Below are 22,323 nucleotides of genomic sequence, written 5' to 3' on the forward strand. Positions count from 1 at the left end.
CACCGGAAAAGCAATCAGAGCTATGCATGCAGGAGATACATACCTTAATTCAAAATGATTCCGAAATTTAGAAACATTAAATTTAAATCAAACAACATCCATATGTTCATGCCAGGATATATAAAAGTGCTGATCTGGTGTTCATCTCGTTAATTGTAATTCACTAAATATTAATTTGACTGCACAGTGATATATGTTTATTCAAACTTTAAGTCTGTAGAATTTAAAAGTGAAGTAACTACTCGATTATTTTCCATTTATTTTTACAGTTTATACACATTTCATTTAGTTTTGATTAACAATTTACACTAGTAGCATACACAAATTGTAAAAAAGAGTGGCTACCCGCTAGTTTAAAGAAAATACTATATGTGTATATGTTTTGCAATGTTGGTGTAGTTTTTCTATGCTTATTCGAAGGGTGAATTCTTTTCTTATTCTAAAAAAAGACGCAGCTGCAGTTAAATTCATCTTCTATAGAGAACTAAAACCCATCGCAAAATATAATTGATAATTGAAAATAACCAATTGAAAATTTGGTTCATCTGCAGCTCTTTTCTAGAATAGCTTCATCAGTATAAAGCATGATTCATCAGAATGAAGCACGATCAGAGCGATAATAAATAAATCTAACATATAACTCTAGCGATTGACTTGATTTTTTTTTAAAGAAAGTTAGAAGGATTGAACGCCTATATCTATAACACAACTGAAATAAGTTTGACAAGAATATAACCGGGCGATTTCCGTGTTATAGTAATTCAAAGACGGAATACCAATACTTTAAACTTTATTAGCAAGGTCCGGACAGTACCAGACCTAAGACCTAAACTGGCTACAAAATGACATACACAAGCATATATAAAAAACAGTATCTATAGAAAAGGATTAGTGTCCAACGGATTAACTTGTCATGGTCAGAGTGATTTCCATCAAGACAAACATATATTTAACAATAGAATTAATTAAACACAAAGAAATATAAAAGGTTAGATAGACGGATTAACAAAATCGCCCGGTTATAAGAATATCGAAACTTGTATAATAACTGCAGTTTTCAGTTTTTACATTTTAAATGTTTTTATAATATTTTTATGTGTTCAATAAAGATAATTGAAATGTGTTTGTTGTTCTTAAAGTGAATCTATTTTCATTAAACATAAAACCAGTTAATAGAATTCAATTATAAAAAATATCTTTTTAAATACTGACATATTTGGAGCACAAACTGCTTTCCCCTCCGGATTACTTGCATTTGTTGGCAAAATATATAGTATTTGAGAACATTAACAATTTAGACATAATCATCAGAGGTCAACGTAGCCTAAGGTACAGATTTACTATGAACATGATTTTTATTTCAAATGTTCATTCATGGTACTAGGTAAAACAACGCCCTTTTTAACGAAACCGGTTATAACGGTTTAATTTTTAACATTTAGTGGAGCTTATACAGTGCATGGTTTTTTTCAGACCAAACTGACAAAATTGAAAAATTTGATGACTAATTTGTGAAGTAATGGTCAACAATCAACCAATCTTTGACTCAAAAACACACAGTGGCAAACAATTGCTTTGAAATAGTACAGAGGACGGCCTCAAGATTATTTCATATTTAAAGGCACACTTTGTAATAGCACAGCTTTGACAAACAAAATACTAAATCAAATGTCCATGAATAGTCTTACACTGAAAAAAACTTTGAATAAATAAATGATATAATGAACTGTTAAAATACTTGCCTCCATTTTTTTTGCTTATTCTTTACAAAATGTGAATACTCATTTGCAAGAAAATATAATTAGTATATGTCTTTTATAGACAATACATAAACCACTTTAAATCGTAAAAATATTCCTAAATAGGTGGCAGCTGTATATGGCTTCTTGATTTAATTTTTTCCGGTTTTGAAACATTCAAAGTTTGTAGCCATTGTTCACATTTCATCTGAGTATCGTCCGAATGTCCATGGATATGTTTATGTTTGATTGATGCTTTTGAGTCGAGCTTTTTATCTGGATGAGCAATAATCATTTGAGATAAATCCGCATTTACTTCATGGTGGCGAATATTTTCTTCAGTCAGACTGATCGAGTTTGTTCGGCTGCCACTGGGACTATCAGCGGACGATCCTCTACTTAACGATGACCGTTGTATGTAGCTTCTCCGTAACAATCGGGGTGTTGAAGTAGGCGACTGATTAGCACCCGTAGATTGTGACTCTCTGAGAGAGAGTAAACTTTTCCTGCTTTTAGGAGAAGATGGAGGAGTTGGTGTGTCCGATCCAACGCGACCATTCGGTTCAAAAAACTTTGTATCCCCGATAGGCGAAAACGGCGATAACTGTTTCAGTTTATGTGTACAACTATCATCAGTTGTGTGTTCAAACCTCTGACTTCTTTGTTGATTTTCGACTTCATCAAGTAATTGTGGACATGATCTAAATCGAGATAAAGACACATTAGATCCCCGTCTTTTCCCATCGTGAATTAAATCGTCTTCATCATCAGAAGTATCCACAGTTAAAAGCTTAGTCTTATTATCACTGATAATATTCATCATTAAGATGGGAACGTAACAGTGCTTTGGATAAACTTATTCCGATTAAGTCATTACTTAAAAATCAAACGTGTTCAGCGACATTTATGTTCCATTTAAACCATCATCACTAATGCTTTTCTGTCCTCGTTGGAATCGTGTCTGAAATAATAAAAAAGCATTATAGTTGAAAAGCTTGTAGACTCTGATGAAGTCAATTACCAGCAAATTCATAGAAGAATAAAGCCATTGTAATTCTACGAAAGCATTCTATTATGTTGGATAACAAGGAATATACAGTAATTATAAAAACACATGCTGTATGACAGGTTTTGGACAAATCTAGGAATAATCGATACAGTTATGACGACTCTTAATATGTCTATCAGAATTCATATGATACACCAGAATATTCATGTGTTATTCATCGAACAGATTGAAATACTGCTTATTTTAGATATTATATGTTGTAATCAATAGCTGATATAGGATCTTTATATCATTTCTTACATAATTTTATGTAACGTGTTTATGCCCCAAATGTCAATTAGTTTTATTATCTGACCTGACTGATATGGTCAGCACAAAACAGTATTTACATATAATCAATATATCAATTTCAATTTTACTTTTTGTAAAAAGTACTAGATTTAACTATATGATGGTTCTTGTCTTTTTGTCTATGTTTGTCTACATACACAACAGATATGCAATGCTTGCCATACACAATTATCTATAAATCCAGTTACAAAGTAGCATGTTCTGTATGGTAAATAAATAGGAACGCTTAAGGACTTGGAACTACTTCAGAACATTTCTGAATGTCGATTTTAAATCATAAAAAAATGTATAAAAGTTGGATAATTAGGAACAATTTTTCTGATTTGTAGATTCTGTGAAAAAGTAGAATTACAAAAATACCGAACTCTCAGGAAATTATTTTCGTAAAGTCCCTTATCAAATCTTCAAACGTTGCTTGTGAATCACTAGAATTACATGTCACATTATTAAACTTTAGACGTCAGAGCTTTCCTCAAACTGCACTTATTTTGAAAGAAAAAAAATACACATTTGTCATTATTAAGTACTAGACTCCTTTATAACCTGTATATTGTTTGTGTTGGTTTTGCTCGAAAATTCGATTTGCACTCCAATTGGAAGTCACATCTTTAACAAAAAACCCTCTTTCCCATCCCTCTATATTGATATCTAGCTGTTAATCGGTTTATTAAACATGTTTAACCCTGCCACATTATTTATGTATGTGCCTGTCCCAAGTCAGGAGCCTGTAATTCAGTGGTTGTCGTTTGTTTATGTGTTACATATTTGTTTTTTCGTTCATTTTTTATATAAATAAGGCCGTTAGTTTTCTCGTTTGAATTGATTTACATTGTCTTCTCGGGGCCTTTTATAACTGTCTATGCGGTATTGGCTTTGCTTTTTGTTGAAGGCCGTACGGTGACCTATAGTTGTTAATGTCTATGTCATTTTGGTCTCTTGTGGACAGTTGTATCATTGGCAATCATGCCACATCTTCTTTTTTTATATATATTATTTGCATTTATGGCATCCTTTATTTCAAATTCAATGTGATGAATGAGATCACCACAATTTATATCACGCCATGGAAATTAAGTAAATTTATGAATGTGAACTAGTTTCTATTTACTTATCTTAGTAGCTCTTACAAGGGTACACGTCTGCAAGGAGTGGATCATAGCTGAGCATGTTTCTTAACATAATTCATTGAACACTTAAAATTATGTTTTCAATGTATGGACTTAGGTCCACGTTTTCTGTCGCTTATATCAATAAAATCTATGTCAATGAGTTTTACATTTTCAAGTGAACTTGATGTTTATGCTATCAGAGATAATAAATTTTCTACACAAAAAGAGATATTTACAAATTCAGATATTTCACAGAAAATTGAACAACATCGGTGTACCTGAATGTATAAATATGAATTAAATTAATATTCTGTTAGAGATTTTCTTTTTTCTTTTTTTTTTTATTGTCTACGTATATTGTTCGTACATTCCGTAAACATTGCATTATTTTACAGGGTAAATAAATCAATTTCATCAATCTTTGGTGGTACTCTTATTCACTTATGGGATATAGAGTGTAGTAATATAGTGGTAACATGTTTTTTTATGAGGACATGAAGTTCAAACAGATGTCTGCGGTATGCACTTATTTTGTCAACATTTGATGGATGCACAGTTGTATATAATAAGAAAGTTATTCAATTCATAATTCCCTAAATTATGATTTTTTTTTAATCTGGTGGTCTTTATCATGGTTTAAGGTAAATCATTTTATATTAGTATTAGGAGTACGCCAGGCGCTCGTTTCGTCAGTGACGCTCATATCAAAATAGTTCTAAAGCCTAACAAGTACAAATTGAAGAGCATTGAGGATCAAAAATTCAAAAAAGTTTTGCAAAATATGGCTAAGGTAATCAATATCTGGGATAGGAAAATCCTTAGTTTTTCGAAAACTTATGAAAATGACCATATAATTGATATTCATTTCAACACCGAAGTATTGACTACTGGGCTGGTGATACCATCGGGAACGAAACGTCCACCAGCAGTTGCATCGACCCAGTGGTTTAAAAGGTTATCAAAGGTACCAGGATTATAATTTAGTACGCAAGACGCGCGTTTCGTCTACATAAGACTCATAAATTACGCTCATATCATAATAGCTATAAAGCAAAACAAGTACAAAGTTGAAAAGCATTGAGGATCCAAAATTCCCAAAAGTTGTGCCAAATACGGCTAAGGTAATCTATGTTTAAGGTAACATAAACGATTGTCAATTTAACTATGGATTTAATGTTAACGTATAACTTTTACCGTTGATCATTCGACAACAGCATTTCAGGAATAAAACACTGAGGTGCCTTAGTCTTCTAATCGCAAATCGTGCATTGAAGTTTCCCGTTCTCCTGTGTTAATCAAGTATAGTATTATAATGTGTACATCTTAAGCATACATGACCTATGTGCTTCATTTTACCCTTTTTAATGATTTGTATGAAGAGACTGTCAAAAATACTTGTAATAAAATCAGTGTTGGTCTATATTTTTGTTTTGGGGGTGGGGGGATAAATCTATTATCTACTAGACACATGATGTATTTAGCAAACCTGGCTCAGCATTGAATATTGTTGTGTTTTGGCAGATGATAAAACAAATCTGTTAATTGCATTCATTTTATCACCACTATTAAGATATACGACCAAATTATTTACCCCTATTGGTGTTGACTTCATATTTGTGAGTATTAGTGAAAAAGTTCTAAATCAACATTTTAATCCAAATCCAAAATCAGCTATCGAGGAATTTCCTTTTCAGATGTTAAAATCAGTTACTAACAGCATGATTCTACCATGTCGACTTTCATATTAACAATGAGCTTTCGTAGAAACACTCATCAACTCTTGATAAATATACCCTCATTATCACTAACCGAGTGGCTGTAAATTTCTGTCATTTAATCTTTTGAAATCTACTAGCATTCAATTTTGAAATATATTTTTTCTGTGTAAACACATAATATGACGACGCATATAATTCCAATTTAGTTGATGAAGTAAATTAATACAATAAGTACATAATTCCTCTAGAGAGTCGGAAGAGCATTTTCCTATAATCAACTTAAGTATCCGTATTTGTTTACTACGTCACTATTTATGGAGACAGGACATATTAAATGCCATAATTATGAAGGTAAACACCACTGTTTTCATTCGTGATATAGATTTGACATTAAGGTACACATGTCTTTAAAATTTCATTAACACAATAGATATAAGAAGATGTGGTATTGAGTGGCAATGAGACGCTTCTCGATCCACAATTTGTAAAACTTAACCTTTATAAGTCACAGTACGGTCTTTAGCCTTGGTGCACACCGAACAGTTAGCTATAAAGGGCCCAACATTAACTAGTGTAAACCATTCAAACTGCAAAATCAACAGTCTAGTCTGTATAAAAGAAAACAACAAACACTTATAAAGCACATCAACAAATGACAACCATTGAACATCATGTTCCCGACTTAAGACAGGTGCAATCAAATGTAGCGGGTTTGAACATTTTAATAGGTACCAAGCTTCACCCACAGCTAAACAAAAGTGCAACATGACATCATAGGAAGACATTATAAAGTATCAATTAAAATGGCTCAACTTAATCAAAAGACATATTAACACAAATAAGTGAATATACACTGAACTGATAAATCTGATCTATGATAAAATGTAATTACAAAATCAATAAAATATGGGGCGAGATGTTTAGTAAATATTCACATTTTAAAAATTACCTCCCGGTATACAAGTTAAATTATCACTGTTACAAAACAATATCTTAAAGGCCGACTATTATCATCTCTTCATGATGTATTTCAAACTTAATCAACTACGAAACCGTCTAGAAATAATGCTTTAGTGCGAAAAATCTACTATTAATCTTTTATGATAAAGCTGTAAACTGTGAATTATGGAAACGTAACAATAAAAACAACTAGAATATTTACATTTATATGCCAGAGACAACATACACACCTGAACTGATTTAAAACCAAAAAAAATACACAAGTATATGCAACAGGAATGTTGGATATACAGTTCAATGTTACGGTATACAAATCATTATATAAAATAGATTCATGGAATTGATAATTGTGCGAACTGAAAACGAAAGCGAGACTGGGTACGTCCGACAGGGTAAATGATTCCTGCTATGTATGCATTATCTTGCATACGAATCATTATTCACTCAAAATGTCATAAAAAGGAAAAAAGAGGCAATTGATATATTAAAAATTAAACCTCCTTTGTGTATCTTAAGATCAAATATCGAAGACCCTAGCCTCTTGCAGATTGAAACACAAACATATCGTTTTGGTCAACCAATTTGTACAGATGAACATTTTTAGTGTCTACTTCAGTGTTTCGTCTGCTTGATTTTGTGTCAGTATAACAAAATACATATTTGATACTTTTCAATTTAAAAAAGATACAAAATATGCAAAGACTGGCACAACTCCTTTATATACTAATTTTTGGTGTGTTCGAATTAGTCATCTACTAAGAATCAAAGCCTGCAAAATTAAATACAGTGAAACCTGACTTAACCGAATCCTGCATAAACCGAAAACCTGTATAAACCAAACATGTTCGTACGCACCGTCATATCAAATTGTATGCGTTGTGAACCTGATAAAACCGATCATCGGCCAAAACCAAATTAAATCTGAAGTCCAGAAGAGGTGCGGTTTAAACAGGTTTCACTGTACTAGTACACAAAAGTTGTTTAGAGCAAAGTGTACAATAAAAATAATAACCATATCTAGCTAGGGTCAACTTTACCTCACTGAAGAAAACACTGAAAATCTGTTTTAAAATCTTCCTTATTATATAATTTATGTTCTTAATTTTATTTTCGACTTAAACACTCCTACGAGATATCAGGATTATAATGTTTCCCGCCATATGCATATGTTGTCTTAAAAGACTCATCAGTGGCACGGAAACTATCAAAATCAGACACTCAATTGAAGAGCAGTCTAGGATAAATACATTCCAGAACCTATAAATTCTAGGATGAACAAAAATTTCCTCGAAACACAGCAATTTCAAACGCTTCTACATTGATTGTCTTTCAAGTCATTATGAACTTCGGTCTTTGGGTATACCAAGTGCACCTAGTATTCCTTTTGATTGTCATGGTTGATCGTATTGTCAAAGCTTAAGTTTTCAATGTTGAATGTTATTCTATTACAATTGTACAATCTAAATGTCTTTATGATTTGTTTACATCTAGTTACTTTTATCTTTAAGTTTTATTGATGATTTATTAATTTTCACTGCAATATAGTCGCTTCTGAAATTTTCTGTATTTGATATGGCACTTTTTGAGTGTAAAAGATTCAGACATGAACAATATATCGACCATACATAGAATCGTGTTCTGATACCAGATCAGAAGCAAGAAGTTATAAAGTGCATTAGAAAGTCCGACCAATTATGTTTATTGATAATCTATTGTTACATAACGATTGTTTGCTACATATGCAGCACTGTATACAACTCGACCCGACAATTGTATTAATATTAGTCATAAGTGAATTACTATATTCCCAATAGGGGAAACATTAACCTTGAAGACTCACATCAGTTTATTTATGAAAATATTATGCAACTGCAGTCTGTATTTTTGATTGTTACATTAATCATTATGTTTAATAGGAGCCATTGCTATACAATAGCTTTGATAAATATATTTCAACTTCCTGAACGCAATAGGAGATGCAAATAATTAATTGAAATGTTTGTATCATTGCTTATATAAAAGGAACATTTCGTGCAAGTATAATTATGTAAACACTGACCAGTGATAGCTTTTATTTAAGCTGATTTTTAATGGTCTACAAAAACGATAATACCCCTATTTATTTATTATATTTAATGTCATATTTATAAAGGTAAACAATACTGTTTGTATTACGTGATATAGATTTGACGCTCTGACGCAAATATCATGCTACGACCAGTCACAAAGAAAATCAATCGTATAATTTGGAACAAACTGAGAGATTAATTGCACATGCTAATCTTACATACGCGTGATATCACATTCTATGCTGTAATTATTCGAAAAATTAAGTCCCTATTATTAACATCTCCTCGTTATATAAGACGTTCTGACTGTTCTACACGATTCCATGTGATGGTTTCAAACATTGGATACCTACATAGCAGTCATTATTAAACAGCGATGGATTACGTTTGCTCAAATAAAAAAACACGATCATGATTATTGCAGGTGCTCAATGCAATCACAATCATGATTATTACAGGTTATGCAATAGAAAGGAAGTATTGAGACAAACATTAAAATGATTTTTAATACACATAATTCGTAAGACAAAACATTCAATAGGAAATTGTAATCCCAGGTGGCAATACATGTAGGTCTTGAACATTTTTGCTTGGTTTCCTTTAGGAATGTGGGCGGTTCAATTCTTTATATTTGTTTATTGAAAACCTAACCATATGGCGTTCAGTTTCCCTTGAAATCATGATAACCAGAATGCGTTTGTTCAATGAGCGTAGAATACTGCAGCTGTGTATTGTAACAATAAAACTGCATTCATTGATCGGAAAGTCAAACACATAGACTAACAACTGTATCATTAATTACTTTGATTAAATATTGTAAGAATCGTAGCATTTCTGCTAAATGTTTATCTAATATTAAGTACAATGATTTATAACGCTCAAGCAATTATACATAATTCTATATGGGACAGTCCCTTTTCGTAGAGTATATTTTTCTATTATTCAATACATCGAGATATTGTGTATTGCTACCATGAAATTGTATCATAGATCGAAAAATAAAAATACGATTAAACAATATGAGATTGCTACCATTACGTATTGGCATAATAAAACTTTTGTTAAAGATTGGAAAGTAAAAAAGATAATTAAACAAAAGGAGATTGCTGTAAAAAGATTTATATTTCATGAATAGTTACCAACAGTAGCGTTAATTGTCATTAAAAACCAAGGGAATATCCATTTAAACTGAAATTGAAATATAACTTCTTTACAGCCAATATAATGCTGGAATTTATGTGCGATATATGGGCATCTTCGGTATCTTAAAAATCTTAACTACAATTAAGAAAAGAAAAATAGTTGCACGATTCCAATGTACAAGGATTTTTATAGCATTGCACTTCACAATTAACCGATATAACTATTAAAGATAGCTGATTAATGTAACCTGATCCTTACTTGTATACCCTTATATCATGAAGTTATAAGTCTATTGTGGTATTATGCATTGCAAAATATCTAAAATTGTAAAGTCAAAAGTTTTATTACACAAGACAAAATAGACTTTAAAAACATCGTTCATCAGTTCACATTTAAATTTTACAATTTTTGACAGTAAATTTTGAGTCACAGAAACATTAATTATTTTGATATGAATTATTTGGCCCACTTGAAGGAAACTGAATGTAATGTTAAAGTTCAAGGTCATGCTATCAATCAATTTCAATCAAATAGTTAATAATAATAATATGCATTTGCCAAATCATTGTATAAGAAATGGAATAACTTTAACGCATTTGAGTCGAATTTGTATTTTTGCCCTTTAGAGGATTTTCTCCCATTATATATTAGAAATCAGATAAACTCTTCCACCATAAAAGACTTTAGATATTTGATCACATATCTATGACCTTGAAATTTAGCTCAATTGGGTATGAAGTTTTATATTTTGACCTTTGCTAAAAATGCTGGTTAATTATAAATCTCTTTGCATTGGGTTTGTAGACATAACCTTCAAAGAGGTTAACCAGAAGTAACATTATATTAACCAAAATTAGCTATTTTCACACTTATTAATGAATTTAGGTGGTATGGGTGTCTTTCGCCATCTGTGATTGTAAAAAAACAGAGAACCCAAGGTCCAGAATTTCTATCAAGTTAGCAAAATTTGATACAGGAATGTATATACTTAATGTGAATTTTCATTTAAAAGAACCAATTTATCAGAGTATAACGTACAAAAATTAATATTTTTTTACAAGTGTTAATTATTTTTGGTGGTTTTAAAATGTTTTTAAATTGGCATTTAAAGGGGAAGTAACTCTAAAACAGTGCATTTTCTGTAGGAATCTACATAATTGTATTTTATTGGAAAAAAAGTACGGTGACCCTATCTTCATTTTGATATTCTAAAAGTATTGTCTGAGACCTATCTTTTCCTTATTTATTTTACAATTCTATCATTTTGTTTAGTTTCTATTCACAAAATTGTGTCTTTTCCTGTATAATCCATACAAAAAATGTCATTTTGTCACAACCTGTAGCTTGAGAAAATGCGCGGTGACCTATCAATTTTATAATATTTTTGATCATATATCAATAAATACTACGTTTTAGCAAAGTATGAACAAATTCTATCATTTTCATATCTATTATTTTAGACTCCCTTACCACCTTAAGTAAATAGAACAAAATATTTTTATTAGAATCAGTTTGTAGTAACCAATCATATAAACCCCAAAGTGAAACCTTCTAAAAACTTAGTTTTTTTATCAGAAATTAAGGTGGAGTCTTTTTTGGTTTTTGATTGTCTTTTTTGTTGTTAAAACAATATCTTAGTCCGCTTCGCCCTTTCTTTTCAAACATTTTGTTTCATATTGACACTGCTTCATAGTTTAAGATTATATATCTTTAGTCTAGACAGAATCTTGGTGACGCTCTAGAGAATTTTTCATAATTTTCGTATTTCTGTTGGATTTATTAATGTGTATTCCAGACAAATTATGAAACTGATTAAACAGGATATTACCATACGCAGACAACAATATTTGTATGAACAAAATTTTGTTTCATGGTTCATTTTGAACATATGGTGCTGATCTTTTAGAATTAATTTGTTTTTCAATACTCTGTGTGACGTACAGATACTACGACTAAAATACAGAAGAATTTTAATGATTGTTAAAAAAGAACCACCAAAAACGTTTATTGGTAACAATAAAAGACTACAAATATGTTTTATATCAATGGAGTTATATTTCAAAAATATGTTCAGTTCATCGACAGGAAATTAGCCAGGAATTGACTAATTATGCAGTATTACGACATGTCTGTTATTTTATTGACTTCCATATTCAACATATTATCTTAAAGTTAACTTAAAATTGTATCCCTTTAAGACCATGGATATAATCATTGATATGTTTTAGTCAATAAAATCGACGTTAGGAAAACTATGCAACAACAAGACATTATCAATACGATAATACAGTTTATGATTTCAGTCATACCTTATTACTTTACTTAAATTACCGTTACGTTCACCTTAAATACTCAAATTAGTAACAGGAATGAAAGTTTGTATCTTAATGGTTAGTATATTGAAACAATTACTTAAAACATAGTTAAACAATTCCTTTGATATTGTACATAAATTATCAAAAACCAATAAGAGATACCGTTAGGTTGTTTTTTTATTGTTACTGACACGACGAGGTCATTTCATGTGGAATTATGTAGAACTCAAACTATCATTCAGTGCTGTTTGATGTCAGCTGGTTTTTAGAAGTTAGTAGATATATTATTGTCAACCATGCATGAACATACTGGAATTGGTAAAAACAATTGGTAGCATAGTTTGTTATGCTTTGGATGTATATTCTGAATAACAATTTAGTTGCGTATAAGAAAAGCTGCAATCATTACTTTTACAAATTCTTATTAAGTTCATAAAGTCAAATCATGTGAAAAAACATATTTAGTACCAACATTAACCATCATAGTATTTCTTTTGCTAGATATCTTAATGCAAATTAACTATTCGTAAATTATTTACAGCTAAGAACTAGCATGCTACATCCTTTTTCTTATTTCGTTTCTAATGCAAAATATCACATAAGTATTTTATATTAAACTTTACGGCATTTTTATCAATAATTGCACACACATTTCTCTTTAAAAAGGTTGTTTTAAAAAAAAGTGTTCTTGGTGAATCATTAGGAAAAATAATAACAATATGTTGTTCCTACATAAATTGTTGTCCATCTGTATGGTAATAAGCTGATGAATCAATTTCATTATATGTCTAGAATACACATTGGTATTTCAAACAATGATAAGAATAACTAAAACCATTCTCTACATCGTCATCAAGGAGTTTCGCCTGGACATAGGGATATATGGTCTGAAAATAAAAAACTGTCCATACAAACCAGGTGGTAATTGTGAACGGTTTATTTGCGAGTAGTTTACCTTTTTGCAGGTAAATTATAAGCAATTACTTCTTTTATCAATTTCTAACATAGCAACCACACTTTTAACATTTAGTTTGCTCAAAGCTTTCACATAGCACTACAAGCAACTTTACAAAATAAAAAATAAACATAAGATCAATTGATAATTTCAGATACCCCATGTGTTTTTAATGTGTTTAATTTACAGAACTGTATTATTTTGAAACACGAAGTGAATTTGTATAAATTGGATGGAGCCATTTTCTAACCTACAGTCTAGTTTTAAACATTCACTGGGCCATCCAACTGTCAGTTGATGTTTTGATCACGAAGGTAGCATCAGCTCTGTAGTTAACACTCCAGTTCCGACAGGAAATATCATTGATGTGATAATTTATGTTAATACTATAAAAATCTTTCGAAATACATTAACTAAGGTTTGTTTGCACCCAGCAATAGGTTGTCTTGACCATATTTGGCTCCTTTTTTTATTATTATTTTTCGGTTTTTTATGCTCCTACTATTTGGAATTGGTTTTGTTTTGAACTGTTTCAATAAACCCAGTGTACCAACCAAGTAACTCTTTATCTCCAAAGAAAAGATTATATACTGTTCATACATTAAGGAAGTTGTCTTTTCGCACTCTTCATTTTAGGTTCATTTTTGTTTCCTGCGTATTTATACGTCCATGGTTTTCAATGTCTATGTTCAAAAGTTGCGCATTTAGGATAAAAATAAATCTCGAAAAAACCGTCTGTCGCCCGAAAATTATAAAGGAATACTTCCTTATACCACAGGAAAAAAAGTATAATTTCAGTTTGAACAAATTATTCACAGTCTTATTTAGACGAAACACGCAATTGGCAGACGAATTTCGAGTCTGGTATCTTTGCTAATATTTTTAAAAGAGGGACAAAGATACCAGAGGGCATTAAAACTTATATGTTGATACCAAAAAGACAATGTCCTGGATACAAAATACTACATAGAAGAATAAAGAACTGAGTAACACGAACCCCGCCGAAAACTTGTGTTGATTTTAGATGTTCCGGGAGGGTGGGCAGATCCTGCTCCATATGTGGTACATGTTGTGTTGCTCATATTATTAAAAACCCGTTAATAAGTCGGAGTCGGTAGGTCGCATTTGAGAAAAGTGTATGGGATTGTATTTACGACATAAAGAACATATCCGTTATCTTCTGTGAAATGGATATTCCATAATGGTCAACCAATTCGTAATGACGTCCGTAACATTTACGACTGGATGACATCAACTTCATCACTTCGAACTCTTGGTTTAAATAGCTTCCTTGTGAGCAGCAACCCTCTTTGAAGGAAATGATAACAGGAAATACAAGCCCAGGAATATCGTATTTACTGGCAAATATATACTTCGTATGCAGGCGCTGCTGGAATGTTGCTACATATAAAAGAAAAGGTCACAAATGGGAAGTAAATTAACTGTTTTGTATTAACTAACACTCTAGATGTAATTAAGATATGAGAGAGACTTAACTGTATACGTTGTAGCGACGTTTGTCATTCTTTTTATGAAACATAGCAGGATCAACTCCTTAAATTGGTATTTTAGTTTACATTGAAGAATACTTGTGTAAAGTGTAGAAAAGTCAAATGTGTTAATACTATTCCAAATGAAAGACACTTAGATTAAATGTACTCTTAAAGATCTTTTGAATTTAATATCCATATTTAATTCAGTCCACCTGTAGATATAGAAAGTTTCAAAATAGCTTTGAAGCCTGGGTTAGTTGCTAGTAAAAATTATGTTTATAATTTAAAAAAACAGTTTTCGTTGAGTGCTTGCAATACCCTGCAATATACGGTTGTAGTTTAGGTAACCAATACATAGTCGATCCAGTTCTTCATATTTTTGTCAAAGTTCAAAAGCAAATTTAAACTGATAAAAAATGTAGGCCAATTTCCATAGACGGTTGTTAGAAGTATAATGAATGGACATAGAAATGCAAAAAGTGATCTAACAAAAATACCGACCTCCGAGGATAATTCTAAATGGAAAATCCGGCCTAAGCAAATGGCAAAATCAAAAACTCAAACGCATCAAATGGTATGAATAACACAAGTCCTATTCTTGACTTGGTAAGGCATTTTCTTATGAAGAAAACAACTGTTATAAACATTCAATTAAAATTATCTTCTCGTTCTGCTTCAAAAGGTTTGAGTTTATCAAACACCTAGTAACCAGATACACAAGTATATTGACTTCGTTATGAAAAAAATCATTTAAATGATATTAAATGATTAATTTGGATGTAAATATTGAGCATCACTGAAAAGAAAATAATTGTCAAAAAGCGCATCTGATGCAGTAAAATTCAATGTAAGAAGGAATAACTTGGACTATTTCACAAACTTACATTGTAATAGATTGAATATTCACCGTAATAAAAGTCTTAAGAAAATTGAAATCAGACTTAACTCATGTCTTCTTTTAATTAACTTGTGAAATGCAAATGTTTTGATAATATCATTTTGATATATGTTTTTACAGCCACCTTACGTCTCATTCCTGCCTTGGTTCCTGCCTTGGGTATACGCTTTCGAATGAGGCTAAGAGTTTACTCGTTCACAAGTTTGTTTTATGGTCCTCTTTTTTCCATAGTTAGTTGTTCAGAGACAAAGAAAGATAAAACGCGAATCAGATCAACCACTTGTTCATAAATATCCAGGTCAATGCGATTACCACATACGAAAAAGTAAATTAAAAGATACTTGATTTGTCACTTGCTGACTGCATGGTATGGGTTTTCTCACTGTTAAAGTTCGTACGTTGACCTATAATTGCATGTCAGTGTGTCATTTGAACTCTAGTGTATAGTTGTTTGATTGGCATTTATACCCCATCTTTTTCATATTACTTTGAACTTACTTTTTCATTAGCTAATATCCTTTCAAAATGAGTCTAGTGAGAGATAATTCTAGTTTAAAACATTATTATATGGGGTTTAAGTGCTTTGTAAATATCATTTCATAATGCTAACTGTGCACTTAAATGTGAAATGCAGCGTATCAAAGTTGATTCGAGACCGAAAAATCAATTTACTAATGACTTGCACAATCTGAAATCATCGGGAGTAGCACGGAACCAAAACTTGGAATAAGACCATGTAAGTCAATTTGGATAACAACGAGTTGATTCCAATATTTGAACACACAAGTTAATACAGGACCATGCCGGATGTAAATTGGTAGGCCAATGAACGGCATGCATATAGTAACAAACGCGTAGAGACAGGAGCATATAATAGATAGATAGATGGAAAATCCGGAAAAAAAGACATTACATAGATCGGAAGACTCCACAAGTGGATCAAGAAAACACATGAACATGACGCAATATTCTCAATGTACAGTTCCTTGGTTATATTGAAGCAAAATTATATGCTGCAGTTAGCCGGGGTCACCTTTTTGTAATCTTCATTGTGAAAAAAAAATCTTTTTCTTTTCTTTTTTATCCTGTGGATAATTTGGAAGACCTAAAGTATGTATTTTTAACTTGAACTGGGAAATATTCCAACAGAGCTCTCAAATTCTTGCTCCAAATCCTATATCTGCACTGTGTACAAAATTATCTCAATATGCATAATATATTTAAGTTCGTGCAATTGAAAACCCCATGATTAAATCAAACCAAAATCAAAACTAAAATGAAATATAGATTCTTCTAATATTGCAATTACACTGGCATAGAGTCGAGGGGAAATTGCGGAAACAAAATGCTAACCTAGAGATATGGCTAGGTTAAGGTTTTTGTATTTGGGAAATCTCTTATACCAATCAAATCACAAAACATGTTACGTGATAAAGTATGGATTCTTTTTGAAGTTTCAAGAAAAAACATTTATAGATTATTAGGCGAGGTTAGTTATGGTTTAGAGCGGAAGGATGAACGGACATACGAACTAGCCATCTGACAATCGAGTTATATACTTCTGTTATGATAACAAGGTTTTATTACATTAGTTGCAATGAATTACATTGACTGCACAGTGAGATAAAAACCGATAACCTCACATATGAAATAAACGTGGTTATTTCACTCTCTGACGTCATATAACAATAGGCGTTGTCAAGACGTCAATAATGTCCAGTACAGGGTTAAGTGGGAACACAAAGTGCGAACGGACAAACGAGGAATGGACAGATTAATAAACAGATACAATGCTCACTATGTATAGACATCAATGTTTTGCTACGGCAAAGGTATACCGTATAGCAGGTTATTTTCGCAGATGTAAAATTTCGCGATTGTCATTGATTAAGGTATAGTAAATTTTGGCGGTGATTATTTTGGCGGATTCTTAACTTTTATCAATACCTTTGCATGTGCAATTTTAAATTGGCGGATTTTAATTTGGCGATTTTGTTCTATCCGTGAAAATAAGCGAAAACTAACACCCCGCGAAAATAACTTGCTATACGGTAATTCAGCACATTATAGTTGTTTAGTGAAAACCCCAACAGCATTATAACACTTAGTTCTCAAATAATATGTAAAATGCCAGATGATCCAAATAAATTCTACTTAAAAGTCAGTTCATGACAAGTTTCACCGTACTGTAAAGTAATTATTTAAGATAAATATTTTCTAGCCCATGAAATATTCCCTTAGGACATAATGGACATCATTTACCACTTTACCAATACTAGAAATGCAGTTTATCCTTTTTATATTATTGATAAGGATGGGAAGAATCATGAAAATATTGAATTAAGGATATTTGGAACAATATGTATGGCACAGAAGCTGAGTGTAATCTTATAAGTTTATAAATGTAGACAGTCGAAGGGAACACTAAGAGATATGTTTTTTTTCATACTACAACTTCCTTATAACATTTGTTAGAGTACCAAATTTTACGTCCTTTAATATGACTTAAAAACTATCAGTATCATATAGTTATGTGCTGAACATGCCAAGTATTATTAGTTACATAGTGTGCTAGTGACCTAATACGATATATATGGGGTCAGTATATTTAATATGGGGTGAGAGCAGAGCTCGAATTCCCATACGGAATTTACTGACCCCATATATACCTTACCGACTATCTTAACGTGTACAATTTAGACTTTTGATCTATTAAAATTAGCAAGCCAGTCTTCAATACTGTAAGCATTAGGAAACTAATTCCATTGATATTACAAGAACAATAGCAAACGATAACAACTTGTTAGGTTTAAATGTGTTTAATGATTTTTTTTAAATCTTAATCATCTGTTTCTTCGTCTTTTGAAACCTTAAAGATTTTATATTCAGGTCCGTGTTGTTTTTATAAAGGGACGTAACACCACTACTAACCATGAATGAAATAAGCCCCGCCTCCCTACTACCTAATATGAAATATAAAGGGACGTAACTCCACTACTAACCGTGAATGAAATAGGCACCACCTCCCTACTAACCTAATATCAAATATACACGGTCTTCACGCGGACGCTTTTAACCAATCACATTCCTAGCAAAGTATATGAGGTAAAATTAAAAACAAAACATAAGACATGTGTCTATATCGTACAATACGATTGCTAAATGAATGTAACTGTGACAGAAATAACTAAAACAGAAATAGAAAAATTATGCAAGAGGTTTGACATCTTCATTATATTTTCAATTCGTATTATACAAACCACATGAGTGAGTTCATCTGTGTTTTTTTTAAGGGGGGGGATAATATCCTAATATCATTGCATACAAGTTAGAATTTAGTCACCAGTCAATTTCTGAAAACAATGCCAGCCCACACTTTCAGAGAGAGTCCATGTTAATGAATAAAAGTCCCCAAATTGACAAGCTTATGCGTCGAAAACTTTATTCAGAATCGGATTCTGATTAGCATTCTGTGTTTGTGGCAATCAGCCTTTATTCTGATTCCATCAATCAGACACGACTTTAGTTTGCAATTTAGCATTGATCTATCTTATCCTAGAGAGACATGTACGGTAACCTTGTACTGAGAATGTAAGAGTGATTTGATCTGAGCAAGATATCGGAATCTATCTTAGTCACGAATATCTCTATATAACTTCCGTGTCAAAGTTTTCTAATTTAATGTTATAGATTGCTGCTAAAACATATGTAAAGAAAACTTAATTTTAGTGGAAGATTGATTTTCATTGAAAGAAACTGTACAACAGGTGCGATGTAATAGTAATTGATTGAGTAATTTTAAAACAGCTGATATGTAGAGAAACCAACAACAAAATCGTCTTACGTAAGGATAAATTTACCCATTAAATCTTTTGTTCGTATGTTTTCTTATAATCTATAATTTCAATACAAACCATACGTTTTATTTATACAAACCAAAGTCATGCGGATAGGTAGACATTGTGTGTATAAATTGTAAATCTGACTGGGTATGTGAAAAGAAAGCCCAATGTTTACTTTGGTAAATAACGTCTGAAGACAATAAGTTGTGTCAAAATCGAGGTTTATAATTATGAATAAGTGATGTCATTCGTTCAATATATTATGAAATTTTATCACATGTTTTGTGTTTATGGTCTAGCTTCAGTTAATCAGGTATAACCACAATGCAAAAATATTTCAAATTTAAAAGCAAGTTTAGCGTCATTCTAGAAATTCCCAATAATGTCACGATTAACCTGGGTCATACAAATTGATCTACGGACATGAAAAACCTGTTCAAAACAAAAGGTTATAGTTTTTGAATATGTTTCCAGGCGTTTGTAAAGACAGAAACACATGGGGGTTCCTCTTTTGACTCAGGTGAAAGTGAAAAATAAAAAGCAATTTTTAAACATTCATGCATTAACCATATGTGTTTGGTCATAAAATTGAAATTGAATCCGCGTATTCAAATACTGTTGTTAACAGCAAGAAGTGAAATCCCAAAAATACTTAACTCCGAGGAAAATTCAAAGCGGAAAGTCCCAAATTCTACCTTAGACATCAAATTATTTAAAATCTATAGAACTCTTTATGTCAAGACCAACAAACATTTATCATTTCCATAAAAAGAGCACAACATCAATAAATATATGACTGTGTGGTACTACGGTAAAGATTTGAATGAATCAAGATGACTTTAAAACTGCAAGGTACTTACAATACTGATACTTACGTTCAAATGATATGGCCAAGGCTTAAAATTTCAACTATAATCCTCTTTATTTTGAACATATGTGTAGAATGAAATATTTACTGAGAAAAGTTTTCGCTATAGATGAAACACTTTTAATATCAAACCCATTCATTTCATTTATCATACATATATATACCCAGGACCATTTTAAATGTATTTACATATACCATTTAGTATAAATTATACTATTAATCACAATTAAATAACCATGCAACATACGCCTTCCTTGCGTCATAGTACTTGCTTTAAAATTTAATATTTTGAACAGATGGTTTAATATTACTGAAAACATAAAAACGCTTTTATCTGTAAAACAAAAGTTGATGGAAAAAATGTAAGCACTAAGCACTTAACAACGGTTAGAACCGTATTTGACATTATTAGACGGCAATACAACACTTACCTAAGCAAGAATGTCCGTAACAAAATAATCACGTCTATATTCATAGATCAATAAGTAAGTAAGTATAATAACATCTTTCTACTTCTAGTCAATATCACTTTAATCATTGACAATAGCCGAAGTCAAATCCATTCATACGTACATTTTTGTTGAGCTACTTCTTCATAAGGCTATATCTGAATTGAAACGTGTTAATAACATCTTAAACAGTCTAATTTGTTGATCAATAATTCCTGTTATGGAAGTGGAATATTACCACGTGTGGAACCTGGAAATGATTCGGTCCATGTTACAGCAGCTGTCGTATTTACCAAAGTTCATTGCTCATTGCATAAAATAAATCAATCACGGCGTGGTTTATTAATATATTGAATGGATTCCTCTTCATTGCATATTATAATCGAATACAATATCAAACAATGAAAATAACATAGGTAAATTATACTGAAATTAATCAGCCTTTGATAATATCTCGTGTATCAAGAAAACTGATGAAAGTATATGTAGCTCTTCTCATTTGTTGGCTTATGGCATGTTTTGTCTCCCAATTAAAAATAACTAAAAGCATGTTAGTAAGACACCGACACGATTAATCTAAAAAAGAATATTTTCCGGACAACACAAGGTTATCAGTGATATATGATGTTCTTGTCATATCTTAAGTTCCCAGTCGAGAGGAGACATAAAAAAATATGCAACAGACGACTTCTCCGGAACCAGACATTTTTTTTAATTTGCCTAGTCAAATATGAAAGTTGCTTCCATTGATGTGAATATATACAACTTTCAATATGGGAATAACGCCTTATTAAACAAACAACTGAACAGTTTAACAAAAAAAGCAAAAGCAAACACCAGATGTTGACATAAATAAGATTAAAACGATAAGGGTTGGTTATATAATAAAGTGTCCTTGGTTTACAGGTATACATATATCAAGCCTAATATATGCAAATGCTAGCAACTGTGATTGTTAAAGTAATTTTTACATGTAATATTTCATTTTGGCTAGGATGTATGTTTTTATTAGAATTATGGTTTTGATAGTTACTTGGGTTTCATCTCTGTCTTTTAAATGATCTATATCATGTTTTTTAAACCCACCAAAAATTCTACTGCCCACCAGAGGCAAGTTAATCATTCGGCATTTACGTCCGTATAAAAAAAATTATAGACATTGATAAATGCGCTAAAAGAATAATTAAGACATACAACTTTTTATTGAACAGGATGTATAAAACTGCTTTTTTAGTCTATTTATTCATAATTATAGTAATGAAAAATTGGAAATTATATCTAATTATATTACGAACAACACCTTTGGACTATTTATACTCTAAAACATGATAATACAGTTGAAAATGCAGACAAAAAAGGGTTTCTAGAACATTAAAAAGTCGGAATTAACATAACCAGGGGAAAT

The 22,323-nt window shown here is 31.3% G+C and overlaps 1 protein-coding gene across 4 annotated transcripts; it reads right to left on the reverse strand.

The window, feature by feature from the left end:
- Positions 1-242: 242 nt before the first annotated feature.
- On the reverse strand, positions 243-21,418 carry LOC134714678 (uncharacterized). 4 transcript variants are annotated; one of them, XM_063576137.1, is made up of 2 exons: positions 21,043-21,418; positions 243-2,700 (listed from the first exon to the last, which is right to left on the reverse strand). In XM_063576137.1, exon 2 carries the CDS (start codon positions 2,560-2,562, stop codon positions 1,858-1,860), a length of 705 nt encoding a protein of 234 aa, XP_063432207.1. In that variant the 5' UTR covers positions 2,563-2,700; positions 21,043-21,418; the 3' UTR covers positions 243-1,857. The 4 variants fall into 4 exon arrangements, with proteins under 4 accessions (XP_063432207.1, XP_063432206.1, XP_063432208.1 ...); XM_063576136.1 differs by having other exon boundaries at positions 20,901-21,418; XM_063576138.1 differs by lacking the exon at positions 21,043-21,418 and adding an exon at positions 20,477-20,604.
- Positions 21,419-22,323: the final 905 nt, after the last annotated feature.

This window comes from Mytilus trossulus, chromosome 4, assembly GCF_036588685.1.
Source record: "Mytilus trossulus isolate FHL-02 chromosome 4, PNRI_Mtr1.1.1.hap1, whole genome shotgun sequence".
Lineage (NCBI taxonomy): Eukaryota > Metazoa > Mollusca > Bivalvia > Mytilida > Mytilidae > Mytilus > Mytilus trossulus.

What these genes read in the sequence shown, in the direction of transcription:
- LOC134714678 (XM_063576137.1), bottom strand. Translation starts at nt 2,562, where the DNA reads ATGATGAATATTATCAGTGATAATAAGACTAAGCTTTTAACTGTGGAT.